At 44.0% G+C, this 13402-nt stretch overlaps 1 protein-coding gene across 3 annotated transcripts in view; it reads right to left on the bottom strand.

Annotated features, from left to right (window-relative positions):
• HTT (huntingtin) overlaps positions 1–13402 on the bottom strand; it is a 192780-nt gene that overhangs the window by 66291 nt on the left and 113087 nt on the right. For all 3 annotated transcript variants that reach the window (XM_077280055.1, XM_077280053.1, XM_077280056.1), the window contains 10 exons: positions 12163–12386; positions 12001–12079; positions 10875–11036; positions 10045–10100; positions 9798–9946; positions 9288–9424; positions 8311–8427; positions 8040–8162; positions 7691–7929; positions 6200–6342 (listed from right to left, as the gene is read on the bottom strand). In XM_077280055.1, coding sequence (XP_077136170.1) covers positions 6200–6342; positions 7691–7929; positions 8040–8162; positions 8311–8427; positions 9288–9424; positions 9798–9946; positions 10045–10100; positions 10875–11036; positions 12001–12079; positions 12163–12386 — 1429 coding nt within the window. The remainder of the gene's footprint in view (positions 1–6199; positions 6343–7690; positions 7930–8039; positions 8163–8310; positions 8428–9287; positions 9425–9797; positions 9947–10044; positions 10101–10874; positions 11037–12000; positions 12080–12162; positions 12387–13402) is intronic.

The raw sequence follows: 13402 nt of genomic DNA, 5'->3' as shown, positions 1-13402 counted from the left end.
TTGGATGTGTTAAAGGGAACCTGTCGGCAGATTTGTGCACAGTAAACTACAGACAGTGTCAGGCTGGCACCGTTATACTGATTACAATGATACCATGGTTGATGAAATCCGTCTTGTGGTTAAAATAAAAAATGAATTCATTTAAAAATGGTGGCGGCTGGGCCTGCGCAGCAGGCACCTATCGGTGTATATAGAGGTGATCTGATAGCTGCGGCTGCATAAGCGCCGGTGGCGCCGTCTTGGAGGAGGAAATTTTTTTTGTTCTCTACAAAGATGGCGCTGCATGCACAGTAGCAGCTAACGGATCACCTCTATATACACCGATAGCTGCTCCTGCGCAGGCCCAGCCGCCACCATTTTCAAATTAATTCATTTTTTATTTTAACCACAAGACAGATTTAATCAACCAAGGTATCATTGTAATCAGTATAACGGCGCCGTCCTGACACGGTGTGTAGGTTACTGTGCACAAATCTGCCGACAGGTTCCCTTTAACACATCCAATTGTGGAAATTATTATTCCAAGATCTATTGATTAAAATGTACTTTTTTGATGGAAAACCCCTATAAATAATAACAAAAAAGATATTGATAAGGTGTTAGGCTATTTATAGGTAGGGTATATACCTACGCCTAGGCTGATGCCAGCCTAGGTAGGAAGATGTTTCAAGTGGCAGTTGCCCATCGCCTGACCTGATTTGATCACAATAGTCTGTTCCCTCCCTTGGGACTGCTTTAGGACTTCCCATGATTACCCGTGTCACCCAATGAAGAAAGAAGGATTTTTGGTACTCACCGTAACCTTTCTTGGAGCCTTCATTGGGGGACACACCCTTGTTTTTTTATGCCTATGTTGGGTCTGTCGGCCTCGGTTGGGCCTGTGTACAGTGTATATATACTGCTTTTTCACTAACTGACAAGTTTTGGGCTAGTCGGTCGGGGTAACATGCTAAGGAGGAGCTCTTTTTTTTTTTGCCTAGCGTTAGTCTCCTAGTAACAGCAGCATACACCCCATGGTTGCCTGTGATCCCCAATGAAGGCTTCAAGAAACATTTTACAGTACCAAAAATCTTTTTCTCTTGTTACGTTCTTCACCGATCGGGTTAATTAATTTTATATTTTTGATAGATCGAACTAGATATTACTTTTTGCTTTATTATACGGGAAAAGGGGTGGTGATTTAAATTTTTATATATATTTTTAAAAACGTTTTGCTTTCATTTTTTTTAGTTATCGTGTTGATTGTTTTATCAGTTATACTAAATACTGCAATACCATGCTATTACTGTATATAGCAAAAATCATGGTCTCCTCTGAACTGCAACCACAGGCTGTTCTTCATGGCCCGCATATCTGACCGCTGTTCCTGGCGCAGACACTGGCAAATCATCGCAGCGCAATGTGTGTGCGTTGGGAGGATTTACAAGTCGGCAGTCACACATGTTATTATATGAGCAACAACCCCTTAGGTAAAGGAAAAAAGACACAAAAACTGAGCTTAACTTGAGTTGATACACATGCAGAAGTTAAACGCATGTTCACATTGGCCACAAAACATTAAAACCTACAAGAGAAAAAAGATGGCTTTTGTGCTTTTTTTGATCAAAAAACAGTATTACTAAAAACTCTTATTTAAATGCACTTTTGCTTTTTTACTTAGTTACATCAGGGTTTTTGCTTACTTTTTTTCTCTTGTAGGTTTTAACCCTTAGGTAAAGACCATAAAAATTAGCAATAAATAAAAAGGCCCATATTTTTGGAACCATATGGCAGATTTAAAAAACCCAAAACAAAAACACAAAATTATCAGTGGAGCAGTGGAAATAAAGGTACAACAAAAACTGGCCACTTTAGACCTGGTTACACATCCTCTTTATAGGGGGTTAATGACTAGGGGAGGACAAAGCAGCTTGTAAAAGGTTAGAGAAGAACTCCCATTATCAAAGTTTTTATCCTCTTAATATATTGCAACTATCATATTATACGGCACTGTGTACTTACAATTGCTCCTTTTGCTTTTTCACCCAGTAAACTATTCTATTTTCTCAGCTCTATAAAGAAACAGGAAGTTACTTGCCCCTGCCCTTATCTCATCCCTCTCTTCAGCTCCTGACCCAGCTGCTCCTCCTCCCCCTGAATAAGACTTTTGCAGTGATGACTCATACAGGGAAAATTGACCTCCTGTTTCTACATAGAGCTTGGAAGGATTCAGCTAGTCAGTTTTCAATCACGTGATTATATAGACGTAATGGAAAATGAGAAGAATTGGGTAGAAAGGCAAAATGAGCAATTTTAAGTACACAGTGCTATATAATATGATAATTGCAATATATTAGGATAAAAACTTTGATGGGAGGAGGAAGAGTGCTGCTTTAAACTAAGTATCTCACTAAATGCCCCCAGCAGTCACAATGAAGAAAAGGCGGACATGGTTAGTGTCTACTGCTGCTGCTTCCAACTTTCTTCTCCCCGGCCTCTCCATCACAGTTCTCTAGCTAACATCCACGATCTCCCCTGTGTTTACATGCTGCACAGTCTCACCGTTCATTCTGCGATCACCTGATTCACACACAAAATCTCACACAGATATAAAAAATAGACAGCTAAGAGCCCAACATCCGCCTCTTAAAGTGCCAGAGATTTCATGACCAAATTAGAAAACCAATAATTTACCTTTCCTGATCATATACTGTATATCTGAAAAATGTCTTATAGTTTGGTCTCCTTTAATTCATGACATTTACCAGGAGGTGATCAGTTTTCTTAAGCCTTGTCTTTCCAATAATTTATTAAAATAAACAAATTCGAAAAAAAGATTATTTCGTGGCGCTCTATCCCCATCTAATGCATGGCAAGAAACCTGCAACTTCTTACAACTCAAATAGCACAACCACCAACAAAGGATAAATAGGGATGTTAGTCTCGGACTTCTGTGAGACTGGAAATTAAAGTTATTCATTAGGGTTAGCTGTTACTATGTTTGTACTGCTTTATTTCACAAAAATAATAAAAACACCTGATATAAAATATAAGTTCTGTATCTTATACACACTCCAGTTCAGTTTCTTGGGGAAAAAAATACAAACATTAAAAAAAAACAAAAAAAAAACATTGGCAAAAAATTGTGAAACTAGTACAGAACACCAGGGACTGTCTGCCCGTCCGCTGTCTATCATAATGTACTTTCTTTCCAGAATTGAACTCTTTCAGAAGATTTATTAAGACTGGTTGGAGATCTTTTTAAAAAAGCGGTTTGGAGTAAGAAGAGACTAATTTACTAGCAGGCACCATAGAATCAAATCTTCGGCAACCAGGAGCTCGGGTAGATGTGTACCATTATATGCACTGCTCAACATCTCCTCCCTCATCTTTACCATCCTATCCGTGCTCTCCTCAGTGCTGCATCGCCCTATATATCCTCCCTCATCTCTACCATCTTACCCGTGCTCTCTACAGTGCTGCATCGCCCTAACATCTCCTCCCTCATCTCAACCACTCTACCCAGTCTCACCACAGTGCTGCATCGCCCTACATCTCCTCCCTCATCTCAACCACCCTACCAAAGTCTCACCATAGTGCTGCATCGCCCTAACATCTCCTCCCTCATCTCAACCACCCTACCCAGTCTCACCATAGTGCTGCATCGCCCTACATCTCCTCCCTCATCTCAACCACTCTACCCAGTCTCACCACAGTGCTGCATCGCCCTACATCTCCTCCCTCATCTCAACCACTCTACCCAGTCTCACCATAGTGCTGCATTGCCCTAACATCTCCTCCCTCATCTCAACCACCCTACACATTCTCACCACAGTGCTGCATCGCCCTAACATCTCCTCCCTCATCTCTACCACCCTACACATTCTCACCATAGTGCTGCATCGCCCTAACATCTCCTCCCTCATCTCAACCACTCTACCCATTCTCACCATAGTGCTGCATTGCCCTAACATCTCCTCCCTCATCTCAACCACCCTACCCAGTCTCACCATAGTGCTGCATAGCCCTAACATCTCCTCCCTCATCTCTACCACTCTACCCAGTCTCACCATAGTGCTGCATCGCCCTAACATCTCCTCCCTCATCTCAACCACCCTACCCAGTCTCACCACAGTGCTGCATTGCCCTGACATCTCCTCCCTCATCTCTACCACCCTACCCAGTCTCACCACAGTGCTGCATCGCCCTAACATCTCCTCCCTCATCTCAACCACCCTACCCAGTCTCACCATAGTGCTGCATCGCCCTACATCTCCTCCCTCATCTCAACCACTCTACCCAGTCTCACCACAGTGCTGCATCGCCCTACATCTCCTCCCTCATCTCAACCACTCTACCCAGTCTCACCATAGTGCTGCATTGCCCTAACATCTCCTCCCTCATCTCAACCACCCTACACATTCTCACCACAGTGCTGCATCGCCCTAACATCTCCTCCCTCATCTCTACCACCCTACACATTCTCACCATAGTGCTGCATAGCCCTAACATCTCCTCCCTCATCTCTACCACTCTACCCAGTCTCACCATAGTGCTGCATCGCCCTAACATCTCCTCCCTCATCTCAACCACCCTACCCAGTCTCACCACAGTGCTGCATTGCCCTGACATCTCCTCCCTCATCTCTACCACCCTACCCAGTCTCACCACAGTGCTGCATTGCCCTAACATCTCCCTCATCTCTACCATCTTACCCGTGCTCTCTACAGTGTTCCATCGCCTTACATCTCCTCCCTCATCTCAACCACCCTACACATTCTCACTACAGTGCTGCATCGCCCTACATCTCCACCCTCATCTCTACCATCTTACCCGTGCTCTCTACAGTGCTGCATCGCCCTACATCTCCACCCTCATCTCTACCATCTTACCCGTGCTCTCTACAGTGCTGCATCGCCCTACATCTCCACCCTCATCTCTACCATCTTACCCGTGCTCTCTACAGTGCTGTATCGCCCTACATCCCCTCCCTCATCTCTACCATCTTACCCGTGCTCTCTAAAGTGCTCCATCGCCCTACATCTCCTCCCTCATCTCTACCATCTTACCCGTGCTCTCTACAGTGCTGCATCGCTCTACATCTCTACCATCTTACCGGTGCTCTTGACAGTTTTGCACCGCCCTGTATCTCCTCCCTCATCTTTACCACCCTACACATTCTCACCACAGTGCTGCCTTGCCCTACATCTCCTCCCTCATCTTCACCACAGTGCTGCCCTGCCCTACATCTCCTCCCTCATTTCCACTCCTTTACCCGTGTTCTCTCCACAGTGCTGCACCGCCCTACATCTCCTCCCTCATCGCCACTACTTTACCCATGTTCTCTCCACAGTGCTACACCGCCCTACATCTCCTCCCTCATCTCCACTACTTTACCCATGTTCTCTCCACAGTGCTGCACCGCCCTACATCTCCTCCCTCATCTCTAACACCCTTCACAGTCTTCACCACAGTGATGCATTGCCCTACATCTCCTCCCTCATCTCGACCACTCTAGACATTCACACCAGTGATGCATTGCCCTATATCTCCATCCTCATCTCTAACACCCTACACGCTCTCACCACAGTGCTGCATCACCCAAAATTTCCTCCCTCTTCTCTACCAACCTGTGTTCTCTACAGTTCTGCACCGCCCTGAATTTCCTCTTTCATCTCTACCTCCCTACACGTTCTCACCACTGCTGCATTGCCCTACATCTCCTCCCTCATTTCCACTACCTTACCTATGTTCTCTCCACACAGTGCTGCATCGCCTACATTTCCTCCCTCATCGCTACCACCCTACCTATGCTCTCCATTCTTATTCAATATTGACAATCTCCATAAACTGAACCTCCCACTACTGTTCCCAAGACTCTTCACGTGCTGCAGAAGCCCTCTGGAATGTGTTAAACCAAACATTACATGAATTCCCAGCATTAATTGATGGATGTGATGGATGACATTTTATTCTATTTTGTATTAATGAATTGACTAAACTCAGCCTTACATGTTAGAATACACACATAATTAGTTGCTCTTAGAAATAATGTTAGGGCATGTTAGGTTAGGCTATGGTTGAACTAGATGGACTTAAAGTCTTCCTTCAACCTTAATAACTATGTACTATGTACTAATGTAAGAAAAGAACAATAGAAAACCAAACCATCATGAGGGCTACGCACTACCGGGGCTCAGTCATTTATACATTTACTTACCAGATTTGAAGATATGGACCAGACACATGAGCAGGGTTCCCAGCTGCTGGCAGTAAAATGTATGTTGCTGATCACTCAGGTCCACCTTCAGCTCCTTGTGCACTATGTCCTCCAGGAGTATCCCCACCAGCTGCAACAGGAACCTGGCCAGGACATGAAAAGAAAAATGACTGCACGACAGGTTTACATAAAAGATTGAAAGTGTGCTCCAAGCTGAAAACAAATCGCCCCAAAATCTGCGCTCTCTCTTCTAATATGGGTCTTAGGACTATAAGCACAAAGCAAATAATCATAGGGTAAAGTAAAAAATCTAAGTGGACAACACTGCTCACGTTACGTCCTCACTATGCGGAGGTCTGATTAGTTTTACAGCTTTAGGACTCCTTCACATGTCCGTTTTGTATGTCCGTATGCAGTGCGTTTTTTTTTTTAAGGACCTCAAATACGGACATACGCACACCCATTGTATTCAATGGTGGTGTGCACATCAGTTTTTGTTGCGCAGCACGGATAGAATGAGTGCTGCACACTGATGACACACGAATGACATCCGTGTGTCATCAGCGTGACCAGTATCGGCACATGGGAGCAAGTGGTACAGTATGCGCTGTTCCCCGGCGCCGGCTGGCTGCTGAAGGTGGCCGTCATCATTTTTTCCTGCTCGCGCTGATGCAGAACAGAAGGATTTACAATTCTATAGTTTACTATTGGTTGACTAAGTTACGGCCATATAAGAGGTGGCCGGTTTCCTAGGCAAGGGACGTGCACTTGAAAGCTCACTAATGATGCTCTGATCATTGGATCCATCCAACTTTAGACATCCTATGATGCTGTACAAGAGAGCGCACAGTTATGGCCAGCGGGGTAACCATGCCGCTGGATGGAGCTGTCATTCATCAGTATTTGCTGAACAAAGATCCTAAAGCCCCAGATTGTGATTTTCATCAGCCAACTGCAAAGAGATTGCAGCTTGACACATGTCTTACACTCCAGTCACACCCGGATCTACTTTGAGAAATCAGCCAGATTTTTATATTTTGCATTTTCTTAGATGTGGCTCATTTTGGAAGATTTACTGACATCTCAGCTCATTAATTAAAGCATGTGGGATAAAACAGAATACAATGCAGCAGAGCACAGTAGAGCCCTGGATGCCTGCAGTACATACATGTATACATGGACTATGCAACATTATGGAACTTCAATAAAAACATTTACCAAGCACATTGCTGTGCAAATGACAGCAGCTGTGCCTGGCACTGCAGGTCAGCCATATTCACACAAATGGGAGAGATACAATGCCAGGCACAGTCACAACCAAGGCATACAGCTGTGCCTGCTTAAAATGCCCATCCAGTCAACGAACGATAGGCAAACAATAGGAAATTCCTTAAAAACCCATTTTAAAGGGTCTGATCAGCTGACGTGGCATCTAGCGATATCATCACATACATCAAGGTGACAAGTCCAGGGGAGATAAATGATGTTTACCGGGAAAAAGTTTCTTCCGGAGGAGCCTTGACCTGGTTCTGCTCTGCATCCTCCTCTGAGCTTTGCCGGCTGTTGTCCCTGTCCCTTAATCGAGTGATATTCTGACATGATATGAGAACAGGTGAGAAGGACAACTCCTGGATCCGGGACAGGACAATGTCCTCGGTAGATTGTGAGATTAAGACGCGGAGAATGGCCAAGATCCCAGATATCCATAGCTGGACGGTGCTCACGGAGGCCTGTGTGACACCAAAGTATAAAGCAGAAGGTTATATAGAAGTCGTCCAGATATCTACAACCCATGTGTGACATGGTGGCAGCGATGTAACTGATGTGATTGCATACTCACCATAGTATATGGAATGACGAACATGCTCCTCAGCAACATGTCCACGGGACGTAGGGATGAAGGAGCCAAGGTCTCAAATAAACTATTCAGCACCCCCAGAGCTTCATGAGAGTCTATGTGCATCTAAGAGACAAAGCAGAGGGTAAAATTCCATTTTTATACTTGGCGTCCTGCCGGGAAGAGATGGAGATGAGATGTAGGCTCTGCCTGGTGGGTTATACCCTTTCCTCATACACTAGGCACGCCAGTTTTTAGCATTAGTAGCACATACCTGCTGCTTTGTCAGCATTGGTAAGATAATGTCAGCTATTTGTCGGGATAACCGCTTCCACTTATCTTCATTTTCTTTGTGGCACTGCTGTAGCACCAAGATGAACATCTCCAGCACCTGAAAATGCAAAGTATTGAATACAGAGTAGGCAATCGAGAATGCCAAAAAAAAAAGTCTCTGCAAATGCACCATAGTACAGGCACCATCACATTGGTGGTGCAAATCAGTACTGATAAGTGATGCAACTTCTTCCTAATATTTAAAGTAATCGCTTGCTCTAGAATGGAGGATAACTTGTTGATCGCTGGTGGTCTGATCCCCAGCAATTATGAGAATGGGGCTCAGTAAAGTGGAGGTGCACATGGTCGGCCCACTGTTCATTCATTTTCAAAAGATCTGCTTTTACTCTGTTTTCTTTGGTAGTCCAACAGACAATGACTAGAGGTGCTCACCTCCGCGCCATTTGTGATGGGGCTCTATATAGCCATGCTGTTGGAGATCCAAAGTCCCACCTTCTAAATCAGAAAATAATAATCAGTAAGTACGGTAATCCCCTCTCCTATGGCTAGGGAAGAATATGTCATTGTGGGTAAACTCCTTTCAAAAGGTATTATAAAATTAGTCTCTAGTTTCCTAAAGGAGTTGCGCAGACCGAAAATATATGTAAGGAGTTTCCCCAGGGTGTGCAATAAGTATCTGATAAGCGAGATCTCCAACCAGAGAGGAGGACCGAGAAACTACAATTTGTGATCCCAGGTGGCCAGTGGCAATGACAGGCAGTAGGCAAGCGATGACTGGTCTGTGCTCCCAATTCCCACAACACCAACATACGCTCGCTCGATGGGGATAAACAATTGGGGGCATTGGATAATTAAAATGGATTGCACTCAAGTTCCACAAAGAAAAAGACAGTCTAGAATCAATGAATTTTTATTACAATATATTCTGTAATTATCCAATGGCTGGTGCCACCTCACCTGATGATACTGGATGAGCCGCAGCAGCATGGACACCACAACTTCTTTCTGAGTCTCCAGCTCTTTTCCAGCATCAGCCTTATTTGCTCCCCTTAATACAAACAGGTCATGCACTATGGGCTGCAATGCTGGAATAGCTATAAGATAAAAATCAAAAGCACATTGACCATTTCTAAGCTTGTTAAAGATGTAAATAAAAATTGCATCTAGTGCAGCATAAAGATGAGCAAAAAGACTGCAGGACTCTGGGCCACCGGACATGTTGCTAGTCCATGACTGCCAAACTAGAGAACGTCATCTTCTTCTTAACTGATTGCTTCGCCGGCGCTTTTTCCGATAAGTAGGTCAGGGGCAACGTCATCATGACATTGTCAGTCACCGGGGATGTCGGCAGCTAGGAGGTGGCTGACAGGGCTCCGGTCTGGCGGCCACAGAACACCAACATGACCAGGATCCTGCAAATATGTTTGCCGAACTCTACTGTAGGAGTGATCGCTCACGTCTACCTACCGTGGGTCACAGCTTTCCTCCCGCTGGCCATTATACCATCACACAGCTGGATGATTTTGGGAATGCCGATGATCTGCTTGGAATGGTAGCGCTCATAGGAGAGCAGGACCAGGAAGAAGAACACATTAGGAATGATGGCTTCAGATTCCCTATATTGATAATGGAAAACATAAAAAAAAAAAAAAAAAATTACTTGCATTTTATATATGTTTATAGCTAATAAACGAGAGATACGATAGGAACTTACCTGAACTGACCCACTTCAATGTATTCAAACTGCTTCAGTACAAAACCAATAAAGACCTAAAAAGCAAAAGTATACAGAAAAACATTAAATAGATGTGTACACTGAGGGGGGAATTTGAAGAGGTTTATCATCTGATATGTGTCATACAAGAATGGACAGCAGCTAAGAATTCCCAATAGCCACAGCAAAGAGCTGATGATTGACTGGTTTTGGTGGTGGGTGGGGACATCGCATGGGCGACAGGCACGAGGTAATGTGGCGTATTAGTAGTTAGAATAGTGATAGGTACAATTTATGATTCATATCTTTATATGTTACCAATAACTTAACGCCTTTACTTTATAGCTTCAAAAGAGCGTTTGTCATAACTGAATTAACATTCTATTGTATGTTTGCCACTGCATGATTCAAATGTACTGTTTATTATGTTCAAACTTTTGGAAACAAATGTACGGTATATGTAACATGATTCATTTTGTTATTAATAAACGAATTTAAAAAAAAAAAAAGAGCTGATGATTGCACAAAGCGTTATTCTGATCAAGTGAAAAGTTTTCGTAAAAACAAGAACCATTGTAATTTACTGGTTACTAAAAATCCTCTCCGCTCTCACCAAAGGAGGGATTTTTAATGTTAATTGCTTCCTGATTACTCCTTAAGTTACTGCGGTGGTCTAGCAGTGGTGGCTGACTTTGTGTGCTCTTAAAAGATCCCAATCCGACCAGCTTCAGCACCCCAACCCCCCCCCCCCCTCTTCCAAGCTCCTCCGATGCTGCAGGGGATACACCGCCTCCACTTCCAGCACCTGAGATCTCAAAACTTACACTTACCTGATCAGAATCCAGCAGACAGTAGTTAACACGGAGCTGGACCAGTTGGGCGAGGAGGTCGAGGACTTGTCTCTGAAGATGCACAGATGTGGTGGTGGTGTACTGCTTCAAGGCTTTTATCACCAGGGGCTCAAACAGACGAATGTGATTGTGAATAGTATTCTGCAAAAAAAAAGGAAAACATCTTTGATGTCCTGTAACATCGGCTGGTTTCAGACTTGCGTTTCGTTGCGCTGCGGATGGCAGCGTACTTCCTCCGTGAAGCTCTTCCCAGGCTCCATCCTACTGCGTCCTGCAGGACGCAGTAAGCGGAGCCTGGGCAGAGCTTCACGGAGGAAGTAAAAGGAAGTACGCTGCCATCCACAGCGCAACGAAACGCAAGTGTGAAACCAGCCTAACTAAACCCTCATGCAGACAGACATACTGTCCTTTAATAGCCTGCATAGAGGGCAAAGAGACTGCTTAGCCCTTTAATGATTGCCCTTTATCCTGACGGCAGGTGGCAGAGTTCCAGTAGACTTTTAGCGTTACAACGTAGCAGGCGCAGGTTAGGTGCCGAACTTTCTCTGATTCTGAGAAGGCCAAGTGGTTTCTAAAAACCTCTTTTGATCGAGAATTCTTAAGGGGTTTTTAATCACTTTTTCCTGAGAAGGCAGAAGTGGTTAATAACCACTGTTGTAGTTACACAATAGGGGGCAACTCTCATCTGTAACTGGGTCAAATAAATGCCTATAGGCCAAAACTGCAAAATGGAAGAAAAAAAAAAAAAAAACTTAAAAGGGGTGTCCGGTGAAAACAAGTTATTTTTGTTTTTATTTTTTTCTACTATTTTTGCTTGGCAGCCCAATAGGGAATAATTGGAGTGGCGATCGAGCATCCGCTCTATTTTAACAGCAAAGTGCACCATTCTGCTGATCGGTGCGGGTCCCAGTGGTCGGAGACCGACCAATCAATAAGTTATGACAAGAAAACCCGTTTAATGTCCTCTAGGGATCTTATGTCTTTATTCCTAAAAAAACAAAAATTCTTTTGGGCTCTTCAAAACTGAGTGCGAGGAATGAGGTAGAACAATAATATCGGGGTCAGGCCATAGATTTCCTCTTCCATTATCGATCTCAAAGATTACCTTGTCAGCGCGATGCTTGGTGACGTTGGTGATGTTGTTCTTCAGCTGAGAAGAAACCTTCTGCAGAACATCGAACCATCTGTAAGAAGAAGAAAAGACAGGTAATACATCTAAGGAAGCTGAGAATAGAGAGACGAGGTATCGTCGGGTGCGTGACCTTACCCCGATGTGTCCTGCTCTTGGTCCGCCTGAACCATATTTCTTAGGCTGGCATCTGCCAATGCCTGAGTGAAATGTGTGTAGGGAGCCATGAAGCAGTAATGGTACAGGCCCGGCCGCAGGTTAGAGGAGCCCAGGCGCTGAGCCTTGCCCTGTGATTTACCAGGGTTAGACGATAAAGCCTCAAATTGGGATGCCAAGTTTGTCCCAAAAAGTGTCTTCAGTAGCTGAAGGAAAGAGATGAGAAGATCAGTAAGTATACAGAGCGCAGACCGTCAATTACGGGTCTATAAAATGACAATCTAGAATGATTTAACCCCTTCTAGCCATGGTTAATTTTAATTTTTGTGCTTGTGATCCCACTTTCCCTTCTTCCAAGGTTTGCAACTTTTTTTTTTTATTTTTCGACTGACCTAGCCGTATTGAGGGCTTGCTTTTTTAGCAAGACAAGTTGTAATTTTGAATGACAAGTCACTTTTCACATATGAAGTATTGAAAAATGGGAGAAAAAAAAAATTAAAATGTGGTCAACTGGTGAAAAAAACAAAACCCTTAATGACACCATTGTTTTTGGTGTTTCATTGTGCAGCAAAAGTGAGCTGGCAACTTATTTTCAAGGTAAATAATTATGCCTTAGGCCGGCGTCACAATCGGCGTAAGACAATACGGTCCGTATTTTACGGCCGTAATACGGAGAAATGTTCCCAAAATAGTGATCCATAGGCAGGGTGTGTCAGCGTATTTTGCGCATGGCATCCTCCGTATGTAATCCGTATGGCATCCGTACTGCGATATTTTCTCGCAGGCTTGCAAAACCGACATCTAATGGATTTATGTGCTCAAATGTTCGGGAAAACATATATACAGTATATATATAGGTCACTGAGACACACATATATATATATATATAGTCGCAGTGATGCGCCCCCTGGTGGATGTCCTCATATGATCTGGAGCGTGGGAAAAAGATCCCAGGCTGCAGTTCATGAGAACATCCAGCAGGGGCGCATCACTGCGACTGAAGGAAATGTAGGTCAATGACCTACATTTCCTTCATTAGCCGGGGAATTACAAGCACGAGCACAGCTGCATTTGCAGGGCTCCTGCTTGTAAATTATTTTAACCCCTTCAGATGGATTACCTCGTGGGACGTGACAGGTCAGCAGAAGGTATGTATATTGTGGGTTTATTGTTTTGCCAAGCGAGGGTCTGCAAATGGATTGAGAGAGCAATAAAATATTAA

Source organism: Ranitomeya variabilis, chromosome 1 (assembly GCF_051348905.1).
Source record: "Ranitomeya variabilis isolate aRanVar5 chromosome 1, aRanVar5.hap1, whole genome shotgun sequence".
NCBI classification, from domain to species: Eukaryota; Metazoa; Chordata; class Amphibia; order Anura; family Dendrobatidae; genus Ranitomeya; species Ranitomeya variabilis.
This window is presented reverse-complemented; position numbering and strand designations above follow the sequence as displayed.